Raw genomic sequence first — 16786 nt, forward strand, 5'->3', positions numbered from 1 at the left:
TAGAATAACATCTGCTATCTCTCCCATCAAATAACTGGATAAAACATGGAACAAACACTCCTTACTACAACATCTCGACAAGCCTTGCCCACTAGCACATCTCAACACGAACTGTCTTCTACGAGCTCTGCCCACGCACTGCCTGCTACGAGTTCTTAACAGGCACTGACTACCACGAGCTCTCGACAACCACTGTGTAGGCGGCTTAATAATACTCTTTGGCGCAATCTCTGGCGCAGTGGCTCAGTGTAGCCACCTTTCAACGCTGCGATCCGTAGAACGCCAGTTTTCTTTCTCCTGATAACGACGTCCTCTTGAGTAGTCCCCGCCCGGAGATCTGAATGGGGGACTATTTTACCCAAGAGGACACCAGCATCATTAACCATACAGTTAAGCTGAATGCCCTTGGGAAAAATTACGGCTGTAGTTTCTCCTTGCTTTCAACCGTTCGCAGTACCAGCACAGCAAGGCTGTTTTGGTTAGTGTTACAAGGCCAGATCAGTCAATCATCCAGACTGTTGCCCCTGCAACTATTGAAAAGGCTGCTGCCCCTCTTCAGTAACCACGCGTTTGTCTGGCCCCTCAACAGATACCCCTCCGTTGCCTACGGTAGGGCTATCTGTATCGCTGGGCCCGCAAGCCTCCCCACCAACGGCAAGGTCCATGGTTTGAAAATTTTATGTGCAAGTTTCGTGCTAAATGGGCTTGAAACTTTTTGTTCAAAGTAGTTAAAAATTCAGTTTTGAACACCATTTCCAAGAAGCTGTCATACTCCTCTTTCATATGAATGATTATAAAATCATCCTGAAAAGTACTAAGTGAAACATGACTTATATTTTCCAAGTTGAACTTCTGTTTGATAATTTCAACATATTTCCCTTTGTTTGGACCCTTTTTCACTTGTTCTCTTCCAATAAGAAATTATGAATGTGACGTCAGTACCAGATCACGACGTACGGGCTTAAACCTCCTGTCATATTTCTTAACCACTTCAGCGAATGCAGTTTTTGCTCTGTGACCAACAATATTCCGTAGAGAAGGTCGTAGGTCCAATCCAATATAATCATCCACAAAATTCCTATTCAGTGAATAACATCTCCTTTCCTTCTTTCCAAAAACTAATTCTGCAGCTTCATTTTTCTGTTTCTCATTCTGTCTACGGGCAAAATATTTCTTAAATGCCTTCTGGATAACCCTTGCATACTGATTGTACCTTCTCTCTCTAAGTTCTTCCAGCATAAATAATGATTCAGGAGCATAAAAGTGAACCTCAGTGAAATCAAACTTTTCAGTTGGATGGCATTCAGTACCATATTGCTCCACCCATTCCATTGTAATATGCTTGATTTCTCTTTGGCATGTTGTCCACAAGGGAGTCAGATTGTAGTTCTTCAAACTTGCCCCACTCTTTGATGGTGGTCCTCCTCAAGTCATCCAGTGTGTGAGGAGGCTTCCTGGGATGAGCCATTACAAGTTTCGACTGGTTCTAAGAATGCTGAATCAGGTTCATGTCAGCTTTACCACAGGTTGTTGTTGATTCCTGGCTTCTGGCGGAAAATGTTAATGATGTGAGGCTGGTTTGCTAATACATTATCATCTTGAAGGATGAACCCATCATCTAAATGTTGACATGGGGGCTGGATAGGAGATTGGAGAATTCAGTCCCGATAGTTCAGAACTCTCAAATTAACCTCAATAGTGGCGTGAGGTGTTAGAGATCTGACTGATCCATATCCTTGCTGAACCTGTGGGATATCACTCTGAAGTCCTGCATTGATACACAGTTTGATCAAAAGTGTCCGGACACCTGGCTGAAAATGACTTACAAGTTCATGGCGCACTCCATCGGTAATGCTGGAATCCAGTATGGTGTTGGCCCAACCTTTGCCTTGATGACAGCTTCCGCCCTCGCAGGCATACATTCAGTCAGGTGCTGGAAGGTTTCTTGGAGAATGGCAGCCCATTCTTCACAGAGTGCTGCACTGAGGAGAGGTATCTATGTCGGTCGGTGAGGCCTGGCACGAAGTCGTCATTCCAAAACATCCCAGAGGTGTTTTATAGGATTCAGGTCAAAACTCTGTGCACTCCAGTCCATTACAGGGATGTTATTATCGTGTAACCGCTCCGCCACAGGCCATGCATTATGAACAGGTGCTCGATCGTGTTGAAAGATGCATTCGCCTCCCCGAATTACTCTTCAACAGTGGGATGCAAGAAGGTGCTTAAAACATCAATGTAGGCCTGTGCTGTGATAGTGCCATGCAAAACAACAAGAGGTGCAAGCCCCCTCCATGAAAAACACGACCACACCATAACACCACCACCTCCAAATTTTACTTTTGGCACTACACACACTGGCAGATGACGTTTACCAGGCATTTGCCAAATCCACACCCTGCCATCAGATCGCCACATTGTGTACCATGATTTATCCCTCCTCACAATGTTTTTACACTGTTCAATCGTCCAATGGTTACTCTCCTTACATTAAACGAAGTGTCTTGTAGCACTTACCGGCACGATGTGTGGCTTATGAGCAGCCGTTCTACCATGAAATTCAAGTTTTCTCACCTCCCGCCTGACTGTCATAGTACTTGCAGTGGATCCTGATGCAGTTTGGAATTCCTGTGTGATGATCTGGACAGATGACTGCCTATTACACATTACGACCCTTCAACTGTCGGCGGTCTCTGTCAGTCACCAGACGAAGTCGGCCTGTACGCTTTTGTGCTGTACGTGTCCCTTCATGTTTCCACTTCACTGTCACATCAGAAACAGTGGACCTAGGGAGGTTTTGGAGTGTGGAAATCTCGCATGCAGATGCATGAAACAAGTGACACCCAGTCACGTGACCACATTCAAAGTGCGTGAGTTCCGTGGAGTGCCCCCGTCTGCTCTCTCATGTCTAATGACTACTGAGGTTGCTGATGTGGATTACCTGGCAGTAAGTGGCAGCACAATGCACATAATATGAAAAGCGAATTTTTTTGGTGGTGTCCAGATACTTTCAGTCACATTACGTATGTGGCCACCTCTACACTCTTCTACAATGATTATTGAGCACCACACAAATCCAGTGCTTAGCTGTAAAGAGAACCCAGTGCCATTGATAAAGAGTGTGTATATTTGCCCTTCTTCTTTAAGCACATTTTTTTTCTTTTTTGTGTGTGTTTGTGGGGGGGGGGGGCAGGGGGGGGGGGTTGTAAATTTGTGTGTGATGAACACCTTTAGGCCAATGTGTCTGTGTGGAAATGATAGCATACTGCCAAAGTTGATGCAGCTGGCCAAAACTCTATTGGATCATTTTTTGCAAACTTTTATACATAAATACATTACATTGAGTGATCAATTGAATAAAAAGTGGTTTTGAAAGTTTTCAGTTTATTAGAACAAAAACTACAGACCGTCCCATTTTTGGGACATTGGCCAAATGTGCTATCCAAATTCATGACATAATTCTCCGTGCATAATATTGTAAGAAACAACACAAACAATAAATAAAGAATGTTTTAATATTATTGAATGTCTATTCAGTATGAAATGAAGCAAAACACTTGTCGTGTACACCAACATTGCACCTATCACAAATTTTTGTTGTTTTTTTTCTTGCAGTAAGCACATCTCTTCTGTGTTTTACTCGCCACAATGAAATGATTTCCTGGATGTAGTCGTACATCTGTACTCACCCGTCCTCCCATCAATTTGCTTCCTTGTGGTCCTCTGCGTTTTGGTACTGATCCTGTTTTCTTTGATAGGTAAAACATCACTATTCTCTGTCAGGCATCCAAAAGTGAGAGCTTCTCATTAGAGTTAGCAATTTGGCTTGCACGCCATGTGTTTACTATGCAGATATCTATCATCTGTGTGAATAATGGCCACCGCCATTTCTTTGACCTTATCCTCGTCCTGTAAAGTGATATCTGCTTGTCCAGTAGATTTACGCCATGCATATGGGCATTGTACTCTTCGATGAGATGTGGCATTGTAACAGATATTTCCTTTTTCTTTGCTCGTGAGTATCTTTTAGTAGAACTCAGAGGAGTCATAGTACTGTAATTTGTCGCTACACATACTGGTTTGTTGTCACTCCATTTCACAACCAGAACTTCGTTCTCTTTGTCGAACATGTAGTCATAGAATCCTCGTTCCTTTTCTTTTGCCATTCTTTTCGAGTCAATCAAAGGACATGCATTAGTTCGGATCTCTCTTATTGTTCCTGTAGCTTTCATTTTACTCTTTCCAAGTGTGATCAGTGTGTCAACACTGGTGAAAAAGTTGTCAAAGAAAAGCTTATAATTCGGATACTCTGATTCTGCAATCATGCTGGTTAGTTCATTTATTACCCTTGCACCTAAAGGCTCCTGTTTGTTGTCAGTCTTGCCACAATAAGGCGAAAAATTATAAAGAAAGCCACTGGAACTTCTAAGACACCAAATTTTATATCCAAATTTGATAGGCTTTCCCCTCATAAACATTTAGCTGAATGTTTGCCATAATAACATACCATCATTTCATCAATTGAGAGTTCTTAAAGAAATACGCCAAATTTACCAAATTCCTTTTTCAGCATTTCAAAGTACAACCTCAGTTTGTACATCTTGTCGTTTCTGTCTATTTTGGAGTTGTTATTGAGATGAATGAATTTCTTTATTTCCTGAAACGTATTTCTTGACACGGAGTTGAAGACTAAAGGAACTCCGACATCAGGAGCCTGTTCCCAGTACATATTCTCATGGGGAAGCTTATGATAACCACTCAGAAGTAGTATGCAAATAAATGATTTTAGTTCTTCTTTGGTTAGCAGAAAATTTATTTTGTTATGTTGGCAAGCATAGATTTCACTTTGTTCAATAATAGTATCCATTAGTTTCTCAGAAAAAAGAATCCTCAAACACCTGGGTCACTGTATTATTTGCTAGCCATTCCGCAACATAATGTTCGTTGCTCTTCCCTGGTTCACTAGTGTTTGTGTACGTTGGTTGACATTTACACCACTTACAGTTATATTTTTTTGTAAATAACGTACCACTTTCTGCTCCATCTCCTAACGCTTTCCTTCTTTTGGCTTCTGGAGGTACAACTGTAGCATTAGCTTCATCTCGGCTGGTTATGAGCTCTAAAGTACCGGCTACATCTTGTACAACAGACTTATTGTTCAGTACATTTTCATCAATGTCTTCTTCATCTGTTACTACATCTGCATCAGTTGGAATAATCGCCAATTCTACGTCATCATCTTCATCGTCACTCTCTTGATGGTTCTCTAGTTCTGCTAGAATTTCTGCAAGTGTAAGTCCACGCAGCATGTTTTTATCCTGTTGGAATCGTAAAATTCGAATAGAATATGAAAAAAAGCAATTCTTCTCTGTATAATACGTGTATACAAGAATAGGGCACATCGACAATAAATGATAGTGTAACATGCCATTGTCCCATTTCTGGGACACATAAAATATATCGATATTGCACTTACTTGAAAAAATCTGAAGTATACTTAATATTATACGGACATCCATATGTTCATAACAAACACGCCCAGACAACTAAATCACAGGTCATTGTCGTCCAGGAACTACCAGCAGACACACAGTGCTGCCAAGTGCGAGAACAAAAAATCTGCAAGTTTATAATTTTCCTGACGTGAAGTACTTAGTAAAAAGTTATTTATTTTACATTTACAGGCATTATAGCAGTTAGTTGAACCTACAGGTGCAACAATAAAGAGTAAAAGCTCCATTACTTACGTAGAAATAAGTAAAATATACGCGTCCCAAAAAAGGGACAATGGCCAGTAATGGGTTAAGTGTACCTATGAGCCACAATTTGTAGGTAACAGTCATCAGCTTGTGTTGGTGACAGTGGGGAACCATTATGAAGCAGATCTTAATATTTTTGTGTCACTATAGCAGCTGGATATTCTTATGATGTTGCTGTGACATACTCCATTTCAGGTGGCAATTTTTTGTGCTAACAATACTTCTTGCAATAAAGTGACAATGCTCTCACAGCCTAAACATGCAGTGATCCTTTGAGAGACATTAACAGACTGAACAGCATCAGAAGCACAGCATGCTGTATTGAACTGCAGTAAGAATGCCAGTTTGCTTTCCCTTAGTGACATTGCAGCTGTAAATAGTGATTTCTTTGATAAAGTCATTTTTGAGGAAATCTTTTTGGATAAAAGGGAAAAAAAGAAGAAGAGAGAAAGGAAGAAATGATGCAAGTCATGAGGGTGGTGTACATGGTGTACGTGTGTTCATGAAAACTTAATTGATTATCTGTTCGCAAAAAGCTTTGAGTTAACTATAACCAACAGAGTAAATTGGTTTCTCTCTCTCTCTCTCTCTCTCTCTCTCTCTCTCTCTCTCTCTCTCTCTCTCTCCCCTCTCTCCCCCCTCTCTCCCCCCTCTCTCTCTCTCTTTCTCTCTCTGTTTCTGTCTCTGTCTAATGAAAGCATTTTGTGTAATAACTAAACTCTCTCTGTCTAATGAAAGCATTTCGTATCATAATTAAATGGTAGTTTCCCCTCTCTGGGTCTGCTGTTTGTCTCATCCCCGTGCCTCCTTCAACCTTACAGCTTTTTCTAAATCCCTTTACACTTCCTATGGATATAAAAATTCAATAAATTTTCTTTGTTTTTAGAGAGTGGCTGATATGACAGAGATATTGGAGTCAAGGGAGTCAAAATTGATTGAAATAAGCAGGCTAAATATTGAATTGGAGGAGCACAACACAGATTTGAAGAGGTTGGTATGGAAACATATCTACAGAGCTTTTTTCTCTTAACATGCCATGGTTATTGATTGCTTACCGAAGATGTTTTAGAAGTTTTGGTGCCCTAATTTTTAATTGGTACACTGGAGCATATAAGACTACAGCTGTAGTGTGCATGAGATTATTTGTTTGAAAGATGAGTGTCAAAAGTGAGAGTTATTTGAAATTTGTTATGTGAAACACATTGATAAACAATTAAAAATACCATAAACCATAAAATATTGAAGTAATGACATTTAAAAGAGTAAAAAAATATATGCAGTGCAGATGAGAAGAGAACAGCTGCTTTGAAATGTGGTGTTATAGTCTAAGGCTTCAACACCATAAGCAGGTTCAAATGGATGTAGTCTGCAGTAGGTAAGCAGAGGTGAAGAGGCCAGCACAGGATTGACTAGCATGAAGAGCTGCATCAAACCCGACTTCGGACAGAAGACCACAACAACAAAGAAATTCGCCACACTGGTCATTTATATGCTTTTTTAAATTACTTTCTTCTTCAGCCGTAAAGTGAACAATACATTAAATACCATGTTTTATTTTACAATTTGATGGTGTCTTTCAGCTGTCACCTGTTTTATGTTTATATCCATCATGCAAAGATTTACATTAACAGCTTGCCTGGTAGTTTTTTCTCTCATTCTTTGTTTGTATTCCATCAGCTTTTCATAATATTATAACATAATAAAAAACTTAATAGAGTTTTATGCAAGTTTAAAATGTATTATTAGTAACTTCTTTTCAGTACCTTTTAAGTCTGTCATAAGACAGACTATGTACTCAGAAAACTAATATTTGTTTACACTAGAGGCCATGTTAAGTTCCAAACCTTTCCATTGCATTTAATGGAGAAAGGACACTGTTGATAGTGACCTGTCTCTCAGATGCAAATGTTAAGCCCAAAAGCTCCCTTGGTGCTATTTGAGAGTAGTAGGCTCTGCACCAGTCACAGGTTTTACCACTTTCCTTCCATTATCACAAAAAATGCATGATACTACACTATGCATCTACACATCAGTTACCTACTACACAAGCCTGGCAAGCTTCCCAAGTGGAATCAACTAGAAAGCCTTGCATGAGGCCTTGAACCACAAAAGTAAATTGTAATAAATTAGTGGTCATGATTTTCTGCCTGATAAACTGTGTCAGGGTTCTCCATTTTTCTTTTGTATAAGTATGGCCTTTGATCGTGGTTTTACAGAGTTATTCTACAATGATACAATAGTCTTTTGTTTTTGTATGATTTTTATTTATCAGTTAAGGTGACACTGGTTCTCATTCACATTTCACCCAAGCCAAAGTAATTCTTGCCCCGCCTCACCAGTAAGCTGGCCATTTTGGTTATCCTGATTCCAACATAATTGAATGTAGTCACTCAGAGGAGATCTACTTTTTGGTTTGGATGGTACCAAGTTCTTACAATCAGTTGTCTAATGCTCTGTCTTCATTTTGCCAAGATGTAGGTGGCACTGCATTAGTTGATCATTCCGCAGTTTAACTTGAAGCTGTAGACCAGTCTAGTTCACTGCCATGATTGGCCTCATTTAAACTCTTCTGTTAGAATAATTAATTTAGAGGTGGAACAGCTGTTTCGATCAGGTATGGGGTCTCATATCTGTGTGGTTCCTGTCAGCTCTATCAATAGATGGAACTATACTAGGCATGGTCTTCACCTCAACAGGAAAGGGAAGGGAAAACTGTATGGGTTAAAAGCAAATAATGTGTGTGGGGGGGGGGGGGGGGGGCACTATCACAAATGTTAAAGTACTAGTGGTTACAAGTGACAAAACAGCAGTTTTTTAGGGTAGGGGGCAGAAACAAAAGACATTCAGAGACAAGTTGAAAATTTCATTCACATTGATAAAACAGGCAGCCAGAAAGCAAGTTTTAATGCACACAATCCATGCAGACAGCCTCTGATTGAAACTGGAGATAGTCAAAATTTGGCGGAAAAATTGGGTTCGTCCAGTTGTAATTCAGCCAGTGCACAAAATCAGTTATCCTTATTGCGGGGGTAAGTGTAATGAGTTACATATTTGTGTTGAAGAACTAGAGTTGAGCAAATCAGTTGATATAATCTGCCCCAGTGAACATCATGTGACCACTGGTACAGATATGTTAAATGTTGCAGGATTCAAGTTCGCTTCTTACTTCTGTAGGGAAAATATGGAGAAAGGAGGAGTTACTTTATTTGTCATAAACTGTTTTGATTTCAGGAATACTGATATTAAAAATTTTGCTCAGAGCAGCACATAGAATCTTGTACAACTGAAGTAGTATTTAATAATAATTCCTTTATAATAGTAGGTATATGCACAGCTCTGGTCCACCTACATGTAGTGGTCCCCAGGTCATGCACCTCTGCTGCCCTTATTGTGGAATCGAAGGTTGTGTTACTAAAGGCCCCCTCGATATCCAGGAAGATGCAGAGGGCTATTTCTTGGAAGTGAAGTGTTTTTTCCACCTTCCTGACGAGTTGGTGGAGAGCTGTCTCACATGATTTACCTGGTTGGTATGCATGTTGGTTCAGGTGTAGAGGGACCCCCATATAGCCTCCTCTCCCCAACGTATACATTAACCAGTTTTTCCAATGTTTTGAGAATGGAGGAGGACAGACAGATTGGTCTCATATCCTTGGCCTTGGTATGATCAGTTCTCCCTGGCTTTGGAATGAAGACAACTTTCACTGCCCTCCAAACATTGGGAATGATTCCTACTGCTAAGCTAACCCTAAATAGCCTGCATAGGATTCTTATAAGCTTTCCTCCTGCCTGTTGCAGGAGAGCTGGAAAAATTCCATTTGGGCCAGGTGACTTGAACAGCTGGAATGTTCCCACCACCCACTGGATTTTGTTGAAGTTGACACACTCCTTGGCCGATTCCCAGTCCTCTCTTCGAGTGTCTGAGAACCGTTGTCTGTCTGGGGTCACATACTGGTCCGTGTTATCCGGCAGAGCATATTGAGGAATGTGAGTTTTGAGGAGCAATTCCAGCTTCTCATGTGCTGTTGTTGTATATTCCCCATCCTCCTCCCTCAACGTACTTCTTGGATTAGTCGGTACTCTAGTGAGAATCTTGTGAAGTCTGGGTAGTGCAGCTGTGCCATCCACTTCCTCACAGAATGCCTTCCAGGATGCCTCCTTTGCTTGTCTTATTGCAAGATTGTAACTGACAAGGGCGTCACATTATTTAGCCCATTGCCCTTTATGTCTCGCAATATTAAACAGTCTCGGTACCGGGATTCCCCCCCCCCCCCCCCCACCACCACCACCACCACCACCACCACCACCACCAAGGAACACTCCTATTTGTGCACTTCCTGGTGATTGTGCAGTTGTCCTGATATGAGGTCACTATGGCAGAGGTAACAGCGTCTGCTACTTCCTCAAATTTACTGGCTTCCTTATCGTGGTTTTAATTTCTGATAAGCCTAAGTCAAGGCCCCTCCTATATGTCTCCCAGTCTGTTTTCCTTGGATTTCTATAAGTCATGGTCTGTCTGATTACCATTTCAACCTTGAATTTAATGTACATGCGGTCCGATGAGGATGGCTCCAACACCACATGCCATTGTTTGACATAGCCACCCATCGTCCTGGAACCAAATGTAATGTCAATTACTTCTTCCCTTCTGCTATTCCTGAATGTAGGTTCATTGCCCCTATTCAGGACCTCTAAGTTGTTAGCTAAGAGGAATTCAAGAAGGTTCTCACCTCAACTGTTGGTGTCCTTGCTGCCCCAGACTAGGTTGTGGGCATTGGTGTCACACCCCACCAGCAGTTGGTCAACTCTACCAGTCTACTCACCTCCAAGGGAGGGGGAGAACTGTCTTCATAAGGAAGGTATGCCGAGGCCAAGACAATTTCCCTCATGATACCTTCCTCACATTGCTGCATTTTGATGGTTACTAAGTCCCTAGAGCGGAAATCCATCATTGGCATGAAAGAAATTCCGTTTCTAACATAGATGCATGTTCTGGAGTTTCTTAGATTCCTAGCATAGATTAGCTTACCTCCAGTGCCTCTGAGGCCCAATACACCCCCTTTGTATAAATAGGGTTCTTGTATCAGGGCCACGTCCATTTCCTGTCTCCCCGGGGCAGTGGCTCAGGGCAGCAGAGGCCCCTTTACTGTGCTGCAGATTAATCTGCAGCACCTCCAGGCTCCGTCTTACTGCCATCTTTGAGGTCTTTGAGAACCCTGACTGTGACCTGCGAGAACCCTAAAAACAGTTTCAGGTCCTGCTTCTGCATCGTCTTCAGGGACTTCTCACCAACCACCACCACCAGGGTTTGTCCTTCCAGAGCAACCTTCTGATTAATCACTCTCCAGTCTTCTGTCGGGACTTTTGGGTTCTGGGCCCCTATTTTCCCGAACAGAGTCATGGGAGAGACTTCCTTAAGGATCTTGTGTACCCATAATGATATCTTTGCGGTCTTAAGAAGCTCCTCTGCCGTCTTGACCAGCAGCTTTGCATCTTCCCATGGGGATATCATGGGCACCTTGTTCTTGAGCCATTCTATTGTGTGCACCCCCTAACAGACAAAAATGAGTGCACCACGATCTAGATAGACCCTCCTGAAGTTGGGACCTGGGCCAGCGTCCCCCCTAATCTTTTCAAAGAGGGCCATCTGTACTAGTTCCTCCTGCTGCTATGTAATGGTCACCAGTGGATAACCTTCCTGGATAACTGCCATCCTAAACCGAGACTGCAGTACTATAGGTCTGTTTCACTATTTCTTGCCTCGGTTTTTTCTGGACTCGCTTATGCAGTGAGGAGGGAGTCTTTGATAACTTCCTGATCCACTTACTACCCCTCTTTGACATTGTGGGGGTCTGCGTGTCCCCTTCAACCTGAGACAGTTTTTTCCCGGGGGTCTTGGGTTCTAGTCCCTTTACTTCCCTCCGCTTGTGTTTAGGAAGCCATTCTTTTCCTTCATTTTCCCTCTGATCCCCTTCAACCTGAGACAGTTTTTTTCCCGGGGATCTTGGGTTCTAGTCCCTTTACTTCCCTCCGCTTGTGTTTAGGAAGCCATTCTTTTCCTTCATTTTCCCTCTGTTCCCTGACTAGCTTCCTCCTTTGGGCCCCAGACAAGCCTTTGATCTTAATCTGGTCTAGCTTCTTGGTTACAGTTCCCACTTCTGGCTCAGGTCTAGACCCTGATTAGTGGAAGTGCCTTCCATCGGTTCAGTCCCCGATGTTTGGGTATCTGAGGTCTCAATTTGCCCCCCAGTTTCTTTTTCTGTAGTTGTGTCCATGTTAGTCCCACGAGATATGGGGATCTAGAAGATCCACACCACGAATACCCCGTGCGGTGTAAGGCTAATTACTCAGGGAGGTCGCCCGGTATCCCTGAGGCTTCGTTTGCGACACATCTTCCCAAGTGCCACGCACCCCTCAGCAAGGATCGCATCACACCTTGGGTTGGGTCAGGGAATAGGGTAGGACTAGGAGTGGATAGGGAAGTTAGGACGTTGTGGGACACTGATCCATCAGCTGAGTCCTTTCCGGCAGTAGGTCCTCTACCTTTGGCATAGCCCGTGGCTTTCCACAGATACGCAAGCCTCTCCAACCGCACGAACAGTGCTTCGTCAAGGTAAAGACTAGAGATTTGTTGAAACTGCCCCGGAACGAAAGTACCAGTGAGTGTTGCTTGCATGCGGCAGTTTCAATCCTTTCTCAGTTAGCAATACAGTTCGTTTTGATGATTTGCTAAAAAACGAATGGAATGCAATAAGATCACTTACTAACATGCGTACTTGTCGTATGATTTTGGAGGAATGTAACAGTACCAAATTCAGTTGGTGTGCATAACAACGAATAAACAGCGCATAGGGACAGAACTGCTTCACCAATTGTTGTAGCCCTCTTTCTCTGATCACCATTACTGAAGCGCCTTCATATGTTTGAGTAACCACTTTTCCTTCCACATTCCATTCTTCCAATACTGCATGAATAATGTTTGACAAACCTTCAGTAGTTTTATCTCCAGAAATATCGTAAAATCCAACGAATCTTTCCTCAATTTTGTCTGCAATACAGTACCTAAATATTATACTCATTTGACTCTTGCATGACACGTCTAATGTTTCATCAGCCTGAATCAAAATGAAACTGCAGTTCTGAATTTCAGATTTTATTTTCTCATTAACTGCCAGAGTTTTCATTTCTATTACATCATTCTGTATATCTGGAGAAGTTCTTTTAAAGGTTGAAGATGATGATGGTCTCGGAGTGACTGCTCTCCTTGATCTAGTAAATCCAACAATTCCAGATAGTTACCTTTATTGCTGGAGGATTCGTCTTCTCGATGGCCGCAAAAGGCTAGTTCTTGTTTAGAAAGAAATACAGTTGTGTGAATAAGACGAGCCAATACTCTCCTGTTGGATGCAACTTGTTCGTTGTATTTTATTGCTGTTAGACGAGCATCTTCAGAAAGGGTGTGCTGAATTCAGATTTGCCCAATAACTGAAATGATTCCTTGTTCTGCTGGTGACGTTTTAATATCTAATGCTTTTGTGCTTTCCTGTCAAAGTCCTTTATTGTACAAATGCCCTCATTGCACCATCCCTTTTCACCATCAAACAGAAGACATATATAACAGTATAATCTGTTATTAACTGCATTCACTTTCGTCTCAAAAGCCAGCATAGAAGCGGCAGAGACTAGTCTCGATACCTGATGGCAAGTGCAGCGCACCGGCCTTCGTGGAAGAGGGGAAGTGGTGGGGAGCCGAGAACGCCACTAGCACAGCCAGGTAAGGGAGGGGAGGCAGAGACAGAGCAGTCGAGTCTCAAGCAGGCAGACACACCAATACTCAGGGTGCGGTGGCGCGGGCTACAAAACTGATGTCTTCGCACATTTAGTGCTCTTCGTAGAAAGTTGTTTAAATTTTTGTTTTGACTTACTATTGCATCTTTTTTAAGCCCGAATGGCTCAAATGGTTCTGAGCACTATGCGACTTAACTTCTGAGGTCATCAGTCCCCTAGAACTTAGAACTAGTTAAACCTAACTAACCTAAGGACATCACACACATCCATGCCCAAGGCAGGATTCGAACCTGCGACCGTAGCGTCGCGCAGTTCGAGACTGAAGCACCTAGAACCGCTCAGCCATACCGGCCGGCTAAGCACGAATGCAGGGGAGACTAAGTCTCAAAGTCTCTCCTCACACTACGCCACTGGTACTTATCGATGTTTTGAAAGTAGGAATTGTATTTGTTGGGGGATGAGAGTATGAGACTAGCCAGGAAATTTGTTTTTAGGACAAGACCTTAGCAGTAGTTGTGGATGAGGACAAGCTGGCAGAGGTTGTTGATACAGATGTTGAGGGATTCAGAGGCAGAGCACATACATTACTCATGAATGCTTAGACTGCAGGGAAGGGAGCTTTTGATGTTGGAAAGATGGCAGCTGTCAAAGTCGATGTAGTATTGCTTATTAGTTTATTTTATATGGCCATAGGTCTGGGTGTGAACTCCAGCGAAATGTATCTAAATATCAAAGATGGTGGCTTGGAATTTGGAAAAAGACCAGGTGAATTCAGTTTGGTAAAAGGAGTTAATCTGTTATTGGAAGTGGAGTAGTTCATCATAAGTCCAGACCACAAAGATGTAACTGATAAATCTGTCCCAAATCAGGGGACACAGCTTCTGGAGTCAACTGTCAGATGACTCGACATATAAAACTGTTCCTAATGATTCCATTCCATCCTTCTAGACTGAGTTATGGAAAAACCTGAATCCATAGTCCCCTCACAAGGACTAACAACTTGCAGTGTCACAGTATATACTCTTCATTCAGAAATGTGTTCACTCACCTTGTGGTCATTTCTTCTTCTACAGTCCGGTCTGCACACCTTCCCTGTTAAAAATGAATGTTGTTCCTTTCTGGAAAGACTGTAGTAGAACCGGTAGCATTATACAAATCCAATGGATGCAACAAATGTTTTTTCAGTATCAAGTTAGCTGAGCAATTAATGGGAAGGTAGTTTTTGACACACACACACACACACACACACACACACACACACACACACACACACTTGCAGTCACTGCTAATAGCCAGCTTTGGTAATTAGCTGAACCCATTACCAAAAGGATTACCAAACAGTTTCTATGTGACAGAAAGCTAGCTCAAACTGCCCCATAAACTCCTTACCCTTCATGACATACATAAAATGATGCAAGAGAGTTTTCTTGCATCATAGTATGGTTTACTGTTCAAGATCCTAGAAGAGTCAACCAGTATTTTGCTTCTTCCTATATATATCTTGCGAATAGACCATGAAGATAAAATTAAATAATGTAAAATGGAGGATGGAATGTAACAATATTATGAAAAGAATAGTTGCTACTCACCATGTAGCTGAGATGCTGATAGGCACAACAAAAAGCCTGTCAGAAAATGAGCTTTCAGCCAACAAGACCTTCATCGGAGTGTGGTGTCAGCAGCCAGAGACTGCAGTCACGTGTGTATGAGTTACGTGTGTGTGTGTGTGTGTGTGTGTGTGTGTGTGTGTGTGTGTTTTTTTTTATACCTCTGATGAAGGCCTTGTTGGCCAAAATCTCATTTTCTGACTGTCTTTTTGTTGTGCCTATCTGTGACTCAGCATCTCCGCTATTTGTTGAGTAGCACCTATCCTTTTCATAATATAGTTGAAGATAAAATTGAAGAGATATGAGTGTGCATGGGAACTTACCAGCAGTCCCCCCCCCCTCCCCCCCCCTCCCCCCCCCCCTCCCCCCCCCCCCCCCCTTACGAACCACTCATGACGAACAGGAAAAGGGGGCAGTGACAGTGGTACCCAGAGCACCCTCTGCCACACACCATAAGGTGGCTTACAGAGTGTAGATAGAAGGCAGAGTATAGTTTAGTTTAACTTCCCATTGACACTGTGGGCACTTGAGGTGGAACACTAACCTGGATTATGAAAGTATGGGGAAAGAAACTGAACATGCCTTTTCCGAAGAAGCCATCCCAGCATTTGTCTGGAGCAGTTTGGGGAAATCAGGGAAAGCTAAACCTGGGTGGGTGCATGGGTTTTGAACTATCATCCTTCTGAAAGTAAGTCTAGAGTGCTAACCACAGTGTCATCTCTTTCAGTAGAAGTAGTTGATACTTAGCATTCATCAGTTGCTAATTTTCAGAGGGGAAGAACACTCACCCTCAGACCCATCCCACCCCACCCCACCTATCTGTGCAACTTAATAGACACAGTGTTATACCTTTTGTCTATGTACACCCTAGACCTGTAGTAGCTTACTGACAAACTTTCCATGGTAGTATGATTGTGGTAGACACTGAAAGGCATTGCCATTTACAGAGTAGGTTTGTTCTTTAACCTTCACTTGTGAACCGAGATTTATATTGTGAGTCACAAGAGAAGTTGGGCAAAAATTGTGAATTTTTCATCAAATTTGGAAACTGGTATATCCAGAGTTTTTGACACATGCTAGAGCCACAAGCTGTTCAGAGTCAATTGTACCAGACAGTTTGAGGTGATTTTAAGAAGTTTATTATGTTGAACTAGACAAGTTCTGGGCCTACCTTACACTTCCCACCAACCACCCAAAACATGTATCTTTCAACAGACATTTGTGCAAGTTTAATTATACCAGCCAGCATTAAGAAATATGGCTCATGGAAATGATATAAAACATTCATTGAAATTGGCAGTTCTGTTTTTTGTAAGTTTTGTGATAAAATTAATTTTAATCATTTTTAAAAATTTGCGTTTTACCCAGGTGCATTGATTTTAAATACAACTGAAAATTTTTGTAAAAGCATTTCTGTAACACCTTGTAGAACAATTCAGTAAGCATATTCTGAAGTTCCTGTTATACTTCTCCACACTTTAGTAGTATTAGTGAAAAGTAATTGGTTGCTTTTATTGGTGACCATCATCATTATTCCAGTTGCTCTAATGCTTTTGTGACACTGCCCTCCACTTGTGACAAGGGATGAAGGATTTTATTTGAATTCTGAATGGGATCCTCTTTTTTTTTTTTTTTAAG

General features: G+C 42.0%; 1 protein-coding gene across 4 annotated transcripts in view; it reads left to right on the plus strand.

Moving 5' to 3' along the window:
• LOC124789769 (TATA element modulatory factor-like) overlaps positions 1-16786 on the plus strand; it is a 178229-nt gene that overhangs the window by 94314 nt on the left and 67129 nt on the right. For all 4 annotated transcript variants that reach the window (XM_047257228.1, XM_047257230.1, XM_047257229.1 and 1 more), the window contains one exon: positions 6643-6746. In XM_047257228.1, coding sequence (XP_047113184.1) covers positions 6643-6746 — 104 coding nt within the window. The remainder of the gene's footprint in view (positions 1-6642; positions 6747-16786) is intronic.

Source organism: Schistocerca piceifrons, chromosome 3 (genome assembly GCF_021461385.2).
Source record: "Schistocerca piceifrons isolate TAMUIC-IGC-003096 chromosome 3, iqSchPice1.1, whole genome shotgun sequence".
NCBI lineage: Eukaryota > Metazoa > Arthropoda > Insecta > Orthoptera > Acrididae > Schistocerca > Schistocerca piceifrons.